A 16,137-nucleotide genomic window follows, 5' to 3' on the forward strand; every position below is an offset into this window, starting at 1 on the left:
CAGAACCGAGGCCTCTATTTTAGTCAATCCTCTTTGGATTTCTCCCCAGATTCCAGAATGGCCCAGAAATTGATGTATAACCTCCAAGTACTCTGTACCCTCAGTGTTGCTTCATTGTTTCCACCAGTGGAGTGATAGAAAGACCCACCAGGATTCAGTGCTACTCCGGATAAAGATCTCCAGGTGATCCCCCAGATGATCCCCAGTGTTCCTGAGGCCTCGAGCCCTCAGTAGTATCTCCTGCTATCTTTCAAGAAAAAATCGAATAATAAAAGTATCTCCAGTGATGGCACCAGCAAAGAGAAGACCACTGCACTCCTCTGGTTCCCCAGGAAGTAGTTTTCGCTCGTCACACCTGAATTTTCGACCAACATCGGGTCTCCAGGAGGACCGAGGTGGCACAAAACCCACTGCAACCCCCAGCTCAATTGGGTTAATCCTGATGACGATGCTCCTCCACATCTGCAAGAAATCCCTCCTCTTTGATCCTCGTCTCAAGGTGACAATCTACTGTGGAGCTATTTTCATCGTATCCCTCATCGCCGACCTTGCACCACCACCCAAGACGTACTTCGCACGATCGGACAACATCTTCAACAGGTATTTTGTTAAATGGGGATGGGGATGGCTGCTGTCTGTTATCATCCCCTGGGTGATGCTGACAGGCTACACGATAGCCTGTGGAAAACGCTCGATTGTCGTCAGGCACATCCTCAGGGTTGTCGTCGCCACTTTCTTCTGGTATCTGTGGACAAAACTCTTTCTCCACGTCGAGAACACATACGGCAGGTGTCTGGGTACCAAGGATATCGATCTCCAGAGGAAGACGCACTGTCTCAAGGCTGGAAAATTCTGGAGTGGTTTCGATATATCTGGACATACATTTATTTTAATTTATTCCAGTCTAATTCTCGCTGAGGAGGGGACTGCCCTCGTTGGGTGGGAGGGCATCAATGATATGGTTGTCAAGGAGGAGCACTCGAGAAATGTCCAGGAGAGGAGTGCCAGTGCCCTCAAGGAACTCACGGATGGTGAACTAGAATTTCTCAAGAGGACGCACAAGGGACTCAGTCCTTATGTCAGGGCTCTGTTCGTTGTCATGACGCTTCAGCAGCTTCTCTGGGATGTCATGGTCGTGTCCACTATGCTGTATTATCACACCATGATCGAAAAATTTGTCGGGGGAATTCTTGCTGTGCTCACGTGGTTCGCCACGTACAGGTGGTGGTTTACCATCACCGAGGGGGGACTTATACTTCCTGGTGAGGGCATCTTCAAGTACAATGAGAGCAAGAGAACAGGGAGAAATCGCAGGAATACTATCAATGGGGTTGGACCCAGTTTTATGGGGATGCCAATCAGGACTGGACAGAGAGAGGACACGAGAAATACCAATGGAAATTCTCGGTGAAAGTTTTTCAATTGAGAGATCCATGGGATTTGAAGATGAATATTTGAAATATTTTTCTAATCGATTTATTTTGTTTTTGTTAATTTTCTTGGATTGTGTGAATGCACGATCTATTGTTCAAAGGGGAGAGGGCAAAATGGATGGCTTGGGTTTATTAAAAATAATATTTATTTAATATTAATCAATCTTTTGTCACTTAATTCAGTTAATTTAGTTTTTTATCAATTTGAAATTAATTGGAATTGCATTTAATTATCGATTGGGTGAGGCTCTGATCCTCGAAAAAAATCGTGAACACTCCATTTTGCCCAGTGGTTACATAATTGAAAGAATATATTATAGATTCAGTCGTGTGAATTAATCGGAGTGTTAATTCAAGTTTTTATGATAATCAGGGTGTAATTGTTCAAGTAGTATTTATGAATTTTGGTACTCGAGTTGTATTTATTAACTTAAAATTAATGATTAATAAAAACGTGACAGGCTGTCCACGCTCTCTACTGTGGTAACACTTGTCCGAATTTATCACGAATGAGTACAAAGTTATTAACATTAAAATGACCTTCAATCGTTGAATTTGTCCAATGAATTTCAAATAATTGAATTTCTATAAATGAATTTATATGACAGAAGCAAGTGAACGAATAAATATTTAACAATCGAGTCTGTGGAGTCTTCACTCGTCTCTTAAATCACTAACTATCGTCTAACTATCGTTGAATTATAATTATTTCATGTATGCATACCCTTCTCTGACCTCTCACACTCGACAGTCACACAATTTCATAATTAAATTTCTGTTTTTTTGTGATGGATTTATCGACCTCTGACCTCGACGTCACTGCGAGATCTGGTGACTCTCGATTTGCGTGTAGAATTGTTCACCAAACCACTCAGGATGCATTTCAAGATAACTAAAATAAGATAAAATAATTTTTGTAAAAGAATCTATAAAAAAATGAGTAACAATTTACCCCTAAAATTGTATTTTAATTGATTTGTCATGGAGGATTGCCAATTAAATTGATGGAAATACCTGAGGAACATGTCCAAATGTTTAATCAACAGCTTCATCTTCTTCGCGGGCATGTCAGTGGCTTGGAGAAGGTCTGGGAGTTTGACGAAGAGTCTTGCGAGATGAACAGCTCCGAAATAGGTGGCAGGACTGGGTCCACCACCTCTTCTGACAGCCTCTGGCATCAGCCTCCACTTGTTGGCTTCGTCAAGAAGAGCTCCAATCTGTGCTGGAGGCACCACTGGATACCTGGACACAACAATTTTTTTTTAAATCGAATAAAGACACGAAGAGAAATAATAAAAATACCTGGAGGTAGAGCCCCGAGGACTGGAACACCTGGAGCTCGTGCTGGCGATGCTGGAGACATTTCCTGGCTCTTGCTTTACATCGTCGTACGATCTCAGCTGTCGTGTGTCTTCCATAGAACTCACTCTGCAGGATCTCAGCTTCCTCTTCACCGAGGACACAGGTTTACCTGGGGGATCACTCTCCGATATTTCGTGCTCTCGAAATGGTGGCAGATGTGCGTATTCACTGTCTTCGATCTCTTCTTTAATTATTAATTCAGGTGTACTAGAAAATTTATAACAAAAAAAAAATAATATAAATTAATTTCCAATTACTCGAAATATTATCACCAGAAAATTTAATCCAGAATTGTTTTACTCACTCAAGTTTTCTCGTCATATCTCTGAATCCAGGAAAGATACGATATTTTCCCTCAGGATCTTTTCTCCTGGGGAGAATGAGAGCAATAAAAAAGGTAATTATAAAAATTTCGTTATCTCTCCAAGACCCAGAGATATTCGACAAAAAAAAATGTAGTAAATTCACTCACTCAATGACTTCCTCCTTGATGACAACCGGATGCTCGGGAAATAGAAAAGTTGATTTGAATCCATTAAATTGTTCTCGTTCCTCTCTGTACAGTAGAAGATCGGGCAGAGTGAAGTCAAAATAAATTCTGAGGCCATCAGCGACTTCCCGGGATACATTGATCTCGTTGAGAGTTTTTTCGATGGTATTGTTGGCCTTGACCCTTCCAGACTTGGTCTCCGGGATATTCGTGAGCTGTGTTGTGGTGAAATGCTGGATCCAGGACTCCAGGATGCTGACGACAGTGGGCTGAGCAGGAAGAACCGCCAGTTTGTGCTTGTGTGTGATCAACTCGTAGTCTTGTTCGAGAATTCTCCTCAGGGTGCTACCAATATCGATATCAATGGCTGAATGATGGCTTCCACCTCCACCACTGTCCTCGTCCTCTGAGGACTCCTCACCGAAATCAGAGCTGCTCTCGTAGTCCTCCTCGGTGATTACCTCCTCTGTGTCGTAATCGTCGTGCTGTCCAGAGCTGCCATCCTCCGATGATCCCGTTGTTCCTGAAGTGGCACGACTCCCACCGCTCCTTGCTCTTCTCCTGGAATCAATTCCCGTTGATAAACGCTCTGACAGCTTGTGATTACGATTTTTTCTCTCCCGACGGTACAGGTACGCCCCGAGCTGCAGCTGCGCCTTCTGGGCTAGATCTCGCTGCAGCTGGCGATTCTCCTCTGTATCCTTCAGAACGTACTCCTCCGTTACACATCTGTCCCACGAGGAGTTCCAACCCTTGAAGACGATCCAATATTTATTGTTTCAAGTCCGCAGGAGGTGCGAGATAAAATTGAAAATTCAATGTTAAAAAAATATTTGGGTGATAATAATATTACAATATCATTAAAAACAAATAAAATTCTCTGAAAAAATTAAATAAAAAATCCTGAGTCTATTTAATCACTCAATTTGACATTTAAAAATCTTCGAGATTTATCCAGAATTTCGATGGAAACCGCCAATTATTTGAAATCCTCACGATCAATTATTGAATTCCCATTGTTTACACTCAATACGTCATCATGACAACAAAGGAATGTTCACCTGGAAGTGGATGAGATACTCCACAGCTTTCCTGCCTCTCTGGTCCTTATTAACAATTACATCCAGCACCTGAAATTATTCCCAAATAATGAATAATCAATAATTAAATCAAATAATTGAATATGAAAAATAATTTCAATTGTTTACGAGTGTCCGAGGTTAGGATTGAACCGCCAATTTTGATGTCAGTCCCCGGGACCTCTCCAGCAGGCCCTTATCACCCTCCGTAATTAATTCAATTATTCTAATGACATTTTACCTTCGAGTCATACAGGACCTTCGCCTTCGTAGGATCTGGCTCGTAACACAGGACTTTCTCTCCATCGCTGAATTTAAATCTCTGTCCCCGCGTCGTCGCCATTTTTTATTCTGAGCATCAATTCACATCAGGTGTACGACAATCAGAAATTTATTTGGAATTTATTTATTGATTGAAATGGCGTTCGTCAGGGGATTGATCAGGAATTTTGGTCGGAGTCTCCGGATTTCACAGCCCCAGAGGACAATTTCTGTCAGTCCTGTCTCCAGGATTAAAGAGAGTGAGTGGAGAACATCTAGAGCATAACCTCCAGACCTATTATTGATTCTTTTACATAAATATTGTTAATTAATTATTGCAGTTGTTGAGAAGAAAGAGGGAAATGTTTTGATTATCGAGGGGAAAATAGTGGAGGACCCGAAGGAGAAGAATCTTCTGGAACGTGCCAGCACTGGAGCATGTCTGCTATGTTCTGCTGGAGTCGATATAAAACATACGGTAATTAATTAATTTATATTAATTAAACTTCTCCAGATGGCAGGTAATTACTGAAATTGACATTTCAGTGCAGAATAATTTTATTTCAATTATTAAAAGATTTCAGATGATTTATAAATTTTTTTTCAGGATGTCCTGATTCTCAGTCAATTCCTCCGGTCGGACGGTCGTCTCATGCCCCAGAGAGTCACAGGTTTGTGCACAATCCAGCAGAAACGACTCAACAAACTCGTAGCGATGTCCCAGAAGGCGGGCCTCATGCCCAACATTGCCCCTTCAAACAGCAAGAGAGATCCCACCAAGAGATTCGGATTCAAAGCATTCAATGTTTATTACGACGAGACAACTATTGAGGATAAATTCCAAAGCGTTCTTTGGAGATGAATTATCCATTATCTTGAATAAATAATGTAAATAAATTGATTAAAGATTATAAATTTATTTATTAATTTATTTATTAATTGAAAGATAGGAGATGAGTGTATAGCACTTCCAGATGGAGATGGTGCAGAGGATTCATATGAGGAGATCATTAATAATTAATTATTGGAACATTAATTATCATTTTCATAAAATATTTGCAAATGCTTTTGAAAAGGGGAATTTAGCGGGAATTCCAGAATAAATAACAAGTGCCCCCAAGCGTTAAATTAATAAACCACCGAGAATATTTTCCGTCTCTTGATTGCACTTCTCGTGAAATGACAATTGTGCGTTGCGCAAGTGCCTCCACTCGTGTGTGACAAATCCATCGGGTGTAATCGGTAGATTCCCTGGAAGAGGTATCCATCAGCCAGCTGCCCATTTATCTTAAAAATAAATTCGATAATATATTCTTTCCGGAATTGATGAAGTGAACAATTTAAAAAATGGCAGACAACGAGCAGAAAGCGGTGCAGTTGATGGCCGAGGCTGAGAAAAAGCTCGGGTCGTCCAAAGGATTCTTCAGCTCCCTGTTCGGGTGAGTTTTTGCCATATCGATTAGCCTCTGATAATCGGGGATCATCACATGTCGTCATGGAGTATTTTTTCATGAATAATTTGCTGCGTCACTCACTCGTTCTCGATCTTCGTCACGAAATTATTCAATCGCCAGTCGTTGTCGTTGGGAATTATTTGACAAATTCACAAGGAACTTATGGATTCGACGGAATGGGTGATGTCGCATGTTTACGCACGCGCGAATGACACTTTGACAGGTAAACAATGGCCTCGCTGTCATCGAAATTCAACGCAGAATACGCGATAATGATGACAACTCATTCATTTCGATTTCATCAATCGAGTGATTATCTAATTATGGTTGTATCTCGAGAATGGACCACCGCAGGGAAAAAGTCATACAACATTTTTTGTGGAGAATTTTGTAATTTATAAAAAAGGTCGTCTGTCACTTCCTCGTGAAACCACTCTGTAACGAGTTATCGCCAGATTTGAGACGATGGAAAATTGTTCCGGTGTGATTTTTGACGTTGGGGATTAATTGATGACGTTTTTTCTTCGTTTTTGTCCCCAGGAGTTCCTCGAAGGTGGAGGAAGCTGTCGAATGCTACCAACGAGCTGCCAATCTCTTCAAGATGGCTAAGAAGTGGGGAAGTGCTGGCAACGCCTTCTGCGAGGCAGCATCCCTCCACGCAAAAGCTGGTAGCAAGCACGATGCTGCCACCAACTTCGTAGATGCTGCCAATTGCTACAAGAAGACTGATGCCAATGGTATTTCCCAAAAAAAAAACCCCACAAAAGGCCAAATCAATTTTTTCAATCTCCATCAAGGCCACTATTCCGTGAATATCTCCAGAATTATTAGCCCCATGAAAAACTTCAGGAGACATTTTTTGTGGGGAATTTATTGCTCCACAAAAGGTTCCTCTGAGGTTTTCCATGAAAATCAGTGGTTCCTGAGATATTCGCCGAAATTCGGGCCTTCATAATGCGAAGAGAATTTTGAGAGGTGCGATTTTGAAAAAATTAATTGAAAATCTCTGATTTTTTTCTCGCAGAGGCGGCCAATTGCCTCCAGAAGGCCATCGAGATTTACACGGACATGGGTAGATTCACCCTGGCAGCTAAACATCACCAGAGTATAGCGGAGATGTACGAGAGCGAGGCTGTCGATTTAGAACGAGCTGTTCATCATTACGAACAGGCTGCTGATTATTTTCGAGGAGAAGAGAGTATCTCATCAGCAAATAAATGCCTTCTAAAAGTCGCTCAATACGCAGCACAACTCGAGAACTACGAAAAAGCCATTCGAATTTACGAACAAGTGAGAGAATTAAAGAATTCCCCAATTAATTCCAAAAAAAAACAGAATTCCACAATTGAGTGAATAAACTCCAAAGAATCCAGGAAAACTCAATTATTTTTTTTGGCTTCAGGTTGCTGGAGCATCTCTGGACAGTCCTCTCCTGAAATACAGTGCAAAGGAGTATTTTTTCAGAGCAGCCCTCTGCAATCTCTGCGTAGACGCCCTGAACGCACAACACGCCATCGAGAGATACGAGGAGCAGTATCCAGCATTCCAAGACTTCAGAGAGTGCAAACTCATCAAGGTTGTACGATTAAATCGATACTGCCTCTTTGAAATTTAATGGACTTCCAATTCTGACCTCACGAGGGAAATAACGTCCTCCATCTCCACCCACAATCTCCCGTTCATTACGAATTTATCTTGAAATCTAATCACCAATAATTTTCGTGATTAGATTTGTGGAATTTTTTTTAATAATGTGGAATTTTTATTTGTGATTCAGAGTCTCATCGATCATCTGGAGGAGCAGAACGTCGAGGGCTTCACCGACACTGTCAAAGAGTATGACTCAATTTCCCGACTAGACCAGTGGTACACAACGTTACTTCTTCGCATAAAAAAGCAAATTAATGACAACCCAGACCTCCGCTGATCACCCAACACCCCAATTACTCACAATTTGCTCTTATCATCGGCATTCTCCCTCTTTAGTTCATCCCCTGTACCCCCTCACCCAGGAATAATGATTTATAATTCGTTAATTGATTGATTGATCGATTAAAGTAGTTGAAACTCAATTTATTTGAATTATTATGTCTCATCTTCCAGGAATTAGATAATCAGTGATACCTAATGTTATCAGTCCCTTTCCCTCTCGATTATCGGGGAGAACTCTGGGAAAAAGAGAAAGTGTCAAACTCATTTATCAATCGATGAGTTAAAATCTCTCGTTAATTTATTGTATAGCATTTCTGTAATTAATTGTTGTATTATTTAGCGTTAATTATCTGTTGAATCGAGTGGATCAATTAGTGAGTGGAGTATTTTTCTCGTTGATTAAGGGAGACATTAGGGATGAAGTGGATAAATTCAGGTTTTTTTTGTAATAGAGAGTCGGGGAATTTATCCATTCACTCCAGTGATATTTCATTATGTTTTAAATAATTATTGAACTTGAGAAAATTGTGGTTCATCGATTAGACACTGGGGAATCCCATCGTACACCATTTATCAAGTGTTATAATGCCAGTGCATACATTATAAAAAAATGGAAAAGTGAAAAAAAAATATTAGGCAAGTGTTATTTCAATGAATAATTTTGGTAGTGGCCACGTAGGCGTATAAATATTGCAAATGGTGTCACTAATCACGCTAATCACGGTATTAACTTCATACAATGGGGTAACGACGTAAATATAAAAATTAAGAGATCAATTTTTATTATTAGAGCAATAATTAACTGGCTATAATCCCAATTATTTGCGGAATAAATTCAGTCTCTGGGTTTGACACCTGTGGCATCAATTAATATTCATTTTAAAAATATATTATGTACTCGTACACTGAACAATTTCTCACGTATGCTCTTGTATACGGGCGTAAACAATAAACATAAATTAACATTTAGAAAACTGTTTACTATTTTTTCTCGTAATTTGTGAATATATCGATAGCCCGGAGATTTACGAGAAAAAGTCGGAGGAATTTTTTTTGGCCAATTAAATATTCTGCAGAAAATTCCAGTGACATTTTTTTCTAATTCCAGTACTTTTCGAGTTATAAACAAATTAATGGTAACAGCTAGATTCAATAAATTGTGAGAATTCAATTTTCATGAATATTGCTTTCAGCTTTTATTTTTCACAGCTGCTTCGACAATTTCTCTCAACTCTTCAAGTTTTCCAATACTCGATACATCGATGTTGAAGGACTTAACAGAATCGCAGAAGGTGTTGACGTCGATTTCCAACTGCACCCTAATTTTCTCATCATCAGTGATTCCCTGGGTTTCAGGTTGCGAGACGCCAGAGGATTTGTCCCTGATTTTCTTCAGCCTTCTGAGGCTCTCCTCGGTCTTCTGGACAGACTCCAGGACATCCTTCACCGAGATAAAATACCTGAAAATAATTATTGCTAAAACCGTTGACCAAATAATAATAATAAAATAAATAACTGACTGTTCTGCCAATTGAGAGAGTGCCATGAGCATCCACTGGTCGACGACGTGGTGCCCCACGTCCTTGTACATCTCCCGGAACTCCTTGAGACCTCCAACAGCATTTCTGACATATGCACAGGCCTGTGTGGGCCTCTCCCTCATGGTCCTCCTGAAGAGCCTCGGGATATCACTGACTTGTTTCAAGCTCTCGAGACTCTTCCCCAGAAGTTCCCTGACAATTTCCTCACTGATCCCAGGCCTATCCGCCCTGAGACCCGCCCTCACCTCCTGGAGGGACACCCTGAGGACATCATCAGCCCTCCCAAACAACTCCCCGAGTCTACCCTCAGCGAATTCCAGTAACCTCTCAAGTTTCTCCTCGAATTTCATGACATCGGAGTACAGCAGCACCAGGAATTCTAGTCTGCCCTGTGCCCCACCCTCAGAGCTCCATATCCAGGTCTGCCTGAGGCTGTTGTCCACCCATACCCTGAACCTGGAGCAAATCTGGAGGTTGAGCTTCCAGAACTGATGCAGCAGTTGCTGAAGAAAAATTCCATCACTCCAGCATTTCTCCAACGCTCCCCAGACGACTTCTGTCTGATTCAACGAGAAGTCTTGAGGATTCCCTCTAGGTTTGATCGCCCCGGGCGACGCAGACTCCCCCAGGAGTTGCTCAACACTTCCAGCGATTTCCTGAAAGCGAATCTGAAAATAAACAGGTAAATTCCACTTCTTCATGAACTGAATGTAAAGAGGATGTGTCTTAAATTCCTGGAGGATCCTGGAGTTGCTGCAGTGCCTCCCCACGGCACTCAGGTACTCGAGGGTCTCCCTGAACCTCTGATGAAAGAGATCAGGATTGCCAGCGGCAAATATGGACTTGAGACGCAGCTCAATTTTTTCCTCGACCTCAACCCAGTACGAATTAACGATGAAATTGAATCCCTTGCCCTCGTCGGACTCGAGAATCCCCTCCAGGATGAGAAGACCCTTCATCTCGACGGTGAGTACCTCCAAGAGTCTGTCATAGAGCCCCTGAAGCCCTCGTGGTTCGTTGTAAATATTTCTTTCGACGATTACGTCTTCGACGACAGGTGCAACGATTCTCCTCCTGACGAGATCCTCAGCCTCTCTGATCCTGTCGAGGTTTACATAGATCCTCAGGCATCTGGCGAGCCCCTCCCGGGGCCCTTCCGACCTCTCCTGCAGGAGTGACAGCAGTTGACGCGATAATAGTGTCATCAGCGTCTTCTCCAGGGCGTCGATACTCTCCTGAATATCTGGAGAGATGTACTGGATGCATCTGGAGGCGTGGAACATCAGCTGATTGTACTCAGTTGCTCCTCGTTCGAGGCGGTCCACCTGGTGGAACTCGGACTCCTCGAGGATGTGCTTCAACTTCTCCAGGGACTTGTACACCCTCTCCAGGCTGTGCATGCACTGTTTCTCCTCTCGGATTCTTCTGTCCTCCTCCAGACCATTCGACATCTCCGTCGTCGCCGAGTCCAGTGTCTGGTGTATCTGCAGGACTTCCTCTCGAATCTGCCCCAGGGGACACTCGAGCTGGTCTATCGCCTTGTCCAGGCCGATCAAGTCCTTCGAGAGGTTTACGAAGTCCGCGTAATCCTTGTTGATCAACTCGATCATCGCCGAGCGCAGAATCTTCAGGTAAACCCCTAGGTCATCCCTCATCGTCTCCAGGGTCGCCAGTTTACGGTGGTCGTGCAGAAAATTGTCGACGTCGAAGTCCGGGGCGATGAAGTCCGAGGATTTGAAGCACAAGTCCTCGGGGGCACGTGGCAGCGCGAACTCCTGGGGTTTCGACATTTTTGCGGGGTCAGGGGTCAATCGTTTTTTTAATTGACAGCGATGAGCCTCCACTTTAGTCAATCCCCTCGTCTCAACAGCTGATAGGCACCATAAAATGGTGGATTTTCATGAGCTAATAGCGCATGCGTCAGCCATGGCGAGGGAAAACTCGAAGTTACAACAGAAGATTCACTTCGTTTAGTCGTCCTGGGCCGTCAGTTCTCGAAGGTTATGTGCAGTATTGAAGTGCACACTCAAAAAAGTTTTTGCATTCTAATTAATTAATCAAGAATGAAAGTTGCACTCGCCATCGCGTGTGTTTTCCTCGGATGCTGCTCCAATGTCGTCTTCCTGGAGCTTTTGGTTAAGTGAGTGATTAATTTAATAACTACTGCATATATTTATTTATCAAGTCAATAAATAATTCGAAAGGAAATTCAGGATCGAGAGGATGGGGAATACGGAGTGAAGTCGAGGGACTGATTTGTTTTTTTTTTTTAGGGAAGACCCGGGCAGTGGAAATCTCATCACTTTTTCTCAGTTTCTCTTCATCTCCCTCGAGGGATTTATTTTCACCTCGAAATTTGGAACTGTCAAACCAAGGATTGGATTCAAGGACTACATGATTATGGTCTTCATGTTCTTCGTGGCGAGTGTCTGCAATAATTATGCATTTGATTTTAATATCCCTATGCCCCTGCACATGATCTTCAGAGCGGTGAGTAACGAATCCACTGCGATATTGCCGGATATTACAGACTTAGAGGAAAATTTCGTAATAATTTTTTCTACAGAATTTCATGGCCTGCAAAAAATGATCAATATATTTTTTTGTGAAGTCAATAATTTCGGAGATATTCAGGGAATTGTTCGAGTGGAATTTCGCGAGTCGAGTTGACGTTATGGGATTTATGAATGTTTTTTGATGAATATCTCCGGAGTGGTTGGAGTTAGGGGAAAATGGTAAAGGAATTTTTTGGAGATCGTGCGATGATCTTGAAAAAAGTCGGATGACATTTTTTTCTGAAGTCATTAGTTGTAGAATTATTTGAGGATTGAGATTTATGAGAAATCATTTTTTTCAACTTCGACGCCAGGAAAGACCTCGAATTTCCTTCAGTTCACATATTCATGTCAATTAATTCATCAGTAATTAAAATCCAAGACTTTATCACTCTTGACTCAACAATATTTTAACATTTTACCTCTGAAATTCTTTTGTTATTGTCTGGAGCACGTGAATCCGTTTTTTTTCTCCCTCGCACTCCAGCATTAAAATTTCAATAATCTTAATAAATTCGAAACCACTGTTATCTCACAAAATACAATTATCCAGACAGAGTAATTTATTTATGCAGAATGAATTACTGATAAGACAATTGAAATAATTCAACTAAATCATAAATTCCAAGTAATGAGGGGAAGACTATGATCAATATCTCGGATTCTAGAGGAGATACCGAAATTTTTATAAATATCTTTTTTGCAGTCCTCTTATCGCTTTGCAAAAATGATATTCATGAAAATTTCTCCATCTCTCTTCATTTACGAGATATTACGGATAAATGCGTTAATTCTGGATAACGAGTTTTCAGGATTTGCTTGCAGTTCATAATTTATTGGAGATTATGATTTTTTTAGGGATCACTCATAGCGAATATGGTAATGGGCATAATAATCCTCGGAAGGAAGTATCCACCGAGCAAATACCTATCAGTATTTATGATAACCCTGGGAATAGTTCTTTGCACGATAGTCAGTGGACGAGATATAAAATCGACTCAAAAAATGGCAGCAGACGCTGTACCACCGACTGCAATGGAAAATTTGTTCTGGTGGAGTCTAGGTATCACATTATTGACTGTTGCCCTCTTCATCTCGGCGAGGATGGGGCTGTACCAGGAAGTTCTGTACCTGAAATACGGAAAACACCCGAAAGAGGCTTTATATTACACAGTGAGTACTCCCAAAAATTTCCAAATCCCCAATATCTCGGAAAACCGAAGGCTTACGGCGGTGACACATAAGACCTTTTTCCTGGAGAATTGAATTTCCTCCAAAAAATGTTCTACATTTTTTTCTCGGAAATCGCGCCTTCGTGAGATATTCGCGGATTTACCTCTGTGTTTTTTCAGTGATATCTGAATTATTTGGATTTATTCAATTTTATTTGGGGGATTGTTTTTTTTTTTAATTGGAGGTAATGAGGATTATTTTTATTTTCAGCATTTATTACCCCTGCCATTCTTCTTGACTTTAGCAACGAATATTTGGGATCATTCTGTTCTGGCAGTCAATTCGGATCTCATCGAAGTTTTGGGAATTTCTTTACCAAAAACTGTTGCTTATCTTATTGGAAATGTTCTCTCGCAGTATCCTTGGAATTAATTTTTTTTTATTGTTTAGAGAATTCTTTTATCACGTGCTATTTAATGATCGATTATTGTGTAAATTCCTTAACGATTTATTCAGGTACATGTGCATCGCTTCGGTGTTCGTCCTGACGACAGAGTGTACATCCCTAACAGTAACCCTCGTCGTAACCCTCCGTAAATTCGTCTCATTACTATTTTCAATCATGTACTTCAGGAATTCCTTCAGCATCTACCACTGGCTGGGTACAATCCTAGTGTTCTCTGGTACAATTATTTTCACGGAAGTCGTATCAAAATTGCGATCGAGTCTGTCCCCACAAACGGACGACAAAAAAGTCAAATAATCCTAAATAAATTGTACATAATTACTCCAATGACTAATTACAAATTATTAAAAAAATTTATTCAACTGTAAATACGATTTCTACTCGATATAAAAATACTTAAGAATTTACTAGAAGAATTGAATAAAAAAAAGACGAAATTGGCGATTTAATTGAGTGAATGAATTATTTAAATCTTTTCTTTTGTCTCAATTGCCTCTGATCTCACACTTGTTAATAATCATTAGAGGATTGGGACTTGAATATTGATGGACGGTAATAATTAAAATTAATTTATAGAGAACAAAGAGGAGACACCTGTGTAAATCTAAAAATAATCTCAAGAAAGCACAGAATCACCAGATGTTGGAGTTGAATCCGCAGGATTATGGTTTTGCCATTGCTATAATAACCCCTGTGTATTGAATAATTATATTTATTTACTCCCTGCACGATACAGACAACAATTCAGCAGTTTCAGTTGATACCAGAGCGATTCAGTTGCTCCCAGAGCTCAAAGAGGAAGAATCATGCATTCAATCGTCAAACTTTATCTGGTAAATTCAATTGAATATATCATTATCCTACGATAAGACTCTTCTCTTTCTTCTTTTAATTATTGTGGAATTTTTTATCAATTTTCTCGATTTTTTTTTGGGTTTATATCGGAAAATTCTGAGTTTTCACGAAATTTGTTTGAGAAATTTTTTTCTTCTGGATTTTCAGTCGGTTACGGACTTTATCAGGGGAGAGCAGCCGTCAGAATGCCAGAGGATGATCAACGAAACCACTCGTCTAATAAATAATCCCGTTTTTATAGATCTCGGGGATGGAAAGTGTTTTCGAAATGGTGCGATTTATTCGTGAAGTGTGAGAAAATTCTGATTTTCCGGGGATATCCCGATACTCAGTGGATTCTCCGCAAAATCCTCAGGACCTTTTCCGTAGAAAATTTCATTCCATAAAAATTCGGATTTATCACATTTTCTCGTAAATCCACCCATTGCCGAGTTACCTCGTAATTTTAAACTCAGAAAATGTGACAATGAAATTTCGTGACTCGTGACGTTTCCGGATGCTTTCCGGTGTATCTCCGTAATGAGTGATTTGAGAGAAAAGTGTTATTAACATTTTTTGTAGAGGATGAAATTTTCTATGAAAAAGGTTTATGATGTTTTCGTCTGGAATGATGAGAACTCGAGATAATTGGTGATTTTTTCGCAGAAGTAATGGGCGACTACGACTACTACGCGGCGAATCCGCTGTGGATAAAAATCCGGTTGGTGTTGTTTTGGATATTCTGGGGAGCTCTGATATTAGTGATAATATTATCAGCCTCTACTTATTTCTGTCTGGCCCCCAGTCTCTGCAGGCCCACGATCTGATCTCCAAATTTTAATCCAACTATTTATTCTACTATTAAATAAATCGAATAATCGGAGCGAATGACTACGTCACTCCTATTTGACTGATAACTACTTTTAGCTGTGAAAAATATATTTCGACTGACAACAGCGATACGATTATCAATCCCACGTCTTTGTTCAATTTTTTTAATAAAATTCAAGATATTTATAGCAAACGAAAAATTGAACACTTGCGGTATCAGTAATTTATTCCAGAGAGTCACGTATCAGTGACAGAAATAGTATAAGCTCATTAAATGATTAATTCATCGCTCAGTATCCATTTTTTTTACTGTATTTTATTGTTATTTTTATTATGAATAAATCCAACTCTTGTGCAAATCCGTTTTTTTATTCTTGTGGATTAATCTCGCTTATTTTTCATTTCAGAAAAAAATGTTAGAGGACTTTTTTGTGAGGAATTCGATGAATTATAAAAAAGGTCTTTTAACATTTTTTAATAAGTCTCACGGTTTTTGAGATAGAGGCAGATTTGGGTGATGAATTTTTGAAAATATTCTTTTCGTCGTTTTTAGAGTGAAAATTATTGATTAAAATAATTTTCTCTTCTAAATTCATCACTCAAGATCGAGAAAAACGAATCGCGTGCTGTGTATGGTGCAAACAATTCTTATCTCTCAATTCTATTAAACAGAAATTGAATAATGATAATGATCTGATGACGAAATACTCATCGTTGACTGAGATA

General features: G+C 40.2%; 7 protein-coding genes across 8 annotated transcripts; 5 read left to right on the forward strand and 2 right to left on the reverse strand.

The window, feature by feature from the left end:
- The first annotated feature begins 78 nt into the window (after positions 1 to 78).
- Positions 79 to 1,943, forward strand: Fitm (acyl-coenzyme A diphosphatase Fitm). Its single transcript, XM_011311700.1, has one exon. It carries the CDS (start codon positions 287 to 289, stop codon positions 1,409 to 1,411), a length of 1,125 nt encoding a protein of 374 aa, XP_011310002.1. The 5' UTR covers positions 79 to 286; the 3' UTR covers positions 1,412 to 1,943.
- On the reverse strand, positions 1,836 to 4,796 carry msl-3 (male-specific lethal 3). Of its 2 annotated transcripts, XM_011311698.1 has the most exons (7): positions 4,606 to 4,796; positions 4,347 to 4,415; positions 3,268 to 4,037; positions 3,100 to 3,165; positions 2,736 to 3,002; positions 2,448 to 2,675; positions 1,836 to 2,325 (listed from the first exon to the last, which is right to left on the reverse strand). In XM_011311698.1, the coding sequence occupies exons 1-7, from the start codon at positions 4,705 to 4,707 to the stop codon at positions 2,250 to 2,252; spliced, it is 1,578 nt and encodes a 525-aa protein (XP_011310000.1). In that variant the 5' UTR covers positions 4,708 to 4,796; the 3' UTR covers positions 1,836 to 2,249. The 2 variants fall into 2 exon arrangements, with proteins under 2 accessions (XP_011310000.1, XP_011310001.1); XM_011311699.1 differs by lacking the exon at positions 3,100 to 3,165.
- On the forward strand, positions 4,690 to 5,544 carry mRpS18A (mitochondrial ribosomal protein S18A). Its single transcript, XM_011311697.1, has 3 exons — positions 4,690 to 4,885; positions 4,967 to 5,103; positions 5,233 to 5,544. The coding sequence occupies exons 1-3, from the start codon at positions 4,783 to 4,785 to the stop codon at positions 5,485 to 5,487; spliced, it is 495 nt and encodes a 164-aa protein (XP_011309999.1). The 5' UTR covers positions 4,690 to 4,782; the 3' UTR covers positions 5,488 to 5,544.
- A 257-nt stretch (positions 5,545 to 5,801) lies between these two features.
- Positions 5,802 to 8,762, forward strand: alphaSnap (Alpha-soluble NSF attachment protein). The gene is made up of 5 exons (XM_011311701.1): positions 5,802 to 6,064; positions 6,620 to 6,816; positions 7,104 to 7,369; positions 7,482 to 7,655; positions 7,857 to 8,762. The coding sequence occupies exons 1-5, from the start codon at positions 5,973 to 5,975 to the stop codon at positions 8,004 to 8,006; spliced, it is 879 nt and encodes a 292-aa protein (XP_011310003.1). The 5' UTR covers positions 5,802 to 5,972; the 3' UTR covers positions 8,007 to 8,762.
- A 329-nt stretch (positions 8,763 to 9,091) lies between these two features.
- On the reverse strand, positions 9,092 to 11,439 carry Cog2 (conserved oligomeric Golgi complex subunit 2). Its single transcript, XM_011311703.1, has 2 exons — positions 9,532 to 11,439; positions 9,092 to 9,471 (listed from the first exon to the last, which is right to left on the reverse strand). The coding sequence occupies exons 1-2, from the start codon at positions 11,340 to 11,342 to the stop codon at positions 9,201 to 9,203; spliced, it is 2,082 nt and encodes a 693-aa protein (XP_011310005.1). The 5' UTR covers positions 11,343 to 11,439; the 3' UTR covers positions 9,092 to 9,200.
- A 73-nt stretch (positions 11,440 to 11,512) lies between these two features.
- On the forward strand, positions 11,513 to 14,195 carry Efr (ER GDP-fucose transporter). Its single transcript, XM_011311704.1, has 5 exons — positions 11,513 to 11,692; positions 11,826 to 12,042; positions 12,966 to 13,280; positions 13,551 to 13,696; positions 13,797 to 14,195. Exons 1-5 carry the CDS (start codon positions 11,616 to 11,618, stop codon positions 14,041 to 14,043), a joined length of 1,002 nt encoding a protein of 333 aa, XP_011310006.1. The 5' UTR covers positions 11,513 to 11,615; the 3' UTR covers positions 14,044 to 14,195.
- Positions 14,196 to 14,291: 96 nt separating this feature from the next.
- On the forward strand, positions 14,292 to 15,751 carry LOC105270635 (uncharacterized). The gene is made up of 3 exons (XM_011311705.1): positions 14,292 to 14,579; positions 14,749 to 14,872; positions 15,247 to 15,751. Exons 1-3 carry the CDS (start codon positions 14,553 to 14,555, stop codon positions 15,405 to 15,407), a joined length of 312 nt encoding a protein of 103 aa, XP_011310007.1. The 5' UTR covers positions 14,292 to 14,552; the 3' UTR covers positions 15,408 to 15,751.
- Positions 15,752 to 16,137: the final 386 nt, after the last annotated feature.

Source organism: Fopius arisanus, unplaced genomic scaffold (assembly GCF_000806365.1).
Source record: "Fopius arisanus strain USDA-PBARC FA_bdor unplaced genomic scaffold, ASM80636v1 scaffold00092, whole genome shotgun sequence".
In the NCBI taxonomy this organism is placed as follows: domain Eukaryota; kingdom Metazoa; phylum Arthropoda; class Insecta; order Hymenoptera; family Braconidae; genus Fopius; species Fopius arisanus.

What these genes read in the sequence shown, in the direction of transcription:
- Fitm (XM_011311700.1), top strand. Translation starts at nt 287, where the DNA reads ATGGCACCAGCAAAGAGAAGACCACTGCACTCCTCTGGTTCCCCAGGA.
- msl-3 (XM_011311698.1), bottom strand. Translation starts at nt 4,707, where the DNA reads ATGGCGACGACGCGGGGACAGAGATTTAAATTCAGCGATGGAGAGAAA. An exon ending in GATATGACGAGAAAACTTGA is followed by an intron (nt 3,003 to 3,099) that starts GTGAGTAAAACA and finishes TAAATTTTCTAG; the next exon opens with TACACCTGAATTAATAATTA. An exon ending in CATTTGGACATGTTCCTCAG is followed by an intron (nt 2,326 to 2,447) that starts GTATTTCCATCA and finishes ATCTTATTTTAG; the next exon opens with TTATCTTGAAATGCATCCTG.
- mRpS18A (XM_011311697.1), top strand. Translation starts at nt 4,783, where the DNA reads ATGGCGTTCGTCAGGGGATTGATCAGGAATTTTGGTCGGAGTCTCCGG. An exon ending in TGTCTCCAGGATTAAAGAGA is followed by an intron (nt 4,886 to 4,966) that starts GTGAGTGGAGAA and finishes TAATTATTGCAG; the next exon opens with TTGTTGAGAAGAAAGAGGGA. An exon ending in GAGTCGATATAAAACATACG is followed by an intron (nt 5,104 to 5,232) that starts GTAATTAATTAA and finishes ATTTTTTTTCAG; the next exon opens with GATGTCCTGATTCTCAGTCA.
- alphaSnap (XM_011311701.1), top strand. Translation starts at nt 5,973, where the DNA reads ATGGCAGACAACGAGCAGAAAGCGGTGCAGTTGATGGCCGAGGCTGAG. An exon ending in TTCTTCAGCTCCCTGTTCGG is followed by an intron (nt 6,065 to 6,619) that starts GTGAGTTTTTGC and finishes TTTTGTCCCCAG; the next exon opens with GAGTTCCTCGAAGGTGGAGG. An exon ending in GAGAGTGCAAACTCATCAAG is followed by an intron (nt 7,656 to 7,856) that starts GTTGTACGATTA and finishes TTTGTGATTCAG; the next exon opens with AGTCTCATCGATCATCTGGA.
- Cog2 (XM_011311703.1), bottom strand. Translation starts at nt 11,342, where the DNA reads ATGTCGAAACCCCAGGAGTTCGCGCTGCCACGTGCCCCCGAGGACTTG. An exon ending in CTCTCTCAATTGGCAGAACA is followed by an intron (nt 9,472 to 9,531) that starts GTCAGTTATTTA and finishes AATTATTTTCAG; the next exon opens with GTATTTTATCTCGGTGAAGG.
- Efr (XM_011311704.1), top strand. Translation starts at nt 11,616, where the DNA reads ATGAAAGTTGCACTCGCCATCGCGTGTGTTTTCCTCGGATGCTGCTCC. An exon ending in AAGAGGCTTTATATTACACA is followed by an intron (nt 13,281 to 13,550) that starts GTGAGTACTCCC and finishes TTTTATTTTCAG; the next exon opens with CATTTATTACCCCTGCCATT. An exon ending in ATTGGAAATGTTCTCTCGCA is followed by an intron (nt 13,697 to 13,796) that starts GTATCCTTGGAA and finishes CGATTTATTCAG; the next exon opens with GTACATGTGCATCGCTTCGG.
- LOC105270635 (XM_011311705.1), top strand. Translation starts at nt 14,553, where the DNA reads ATGCATTCAATCGTCAAACTTTATCTG. An exon ending in CAATCGTCAAACTTTATCTG is followed by an intron (nt 14,580 to 14,748) that starts GTAAATTCAATT and finishes CTGGATTTTCAG; the next exon opens with TCGGTTACGGACTTTATCAG. An exon ending in TGGAAAGTGTTTTCGAAATG is followed by an intron (nt 14,873 to 15,246) that starts GTGCGATTTATT and finishes ATTTTTTCGCAG; the next exon opens with AAGTAATGGGCGACTACGAC.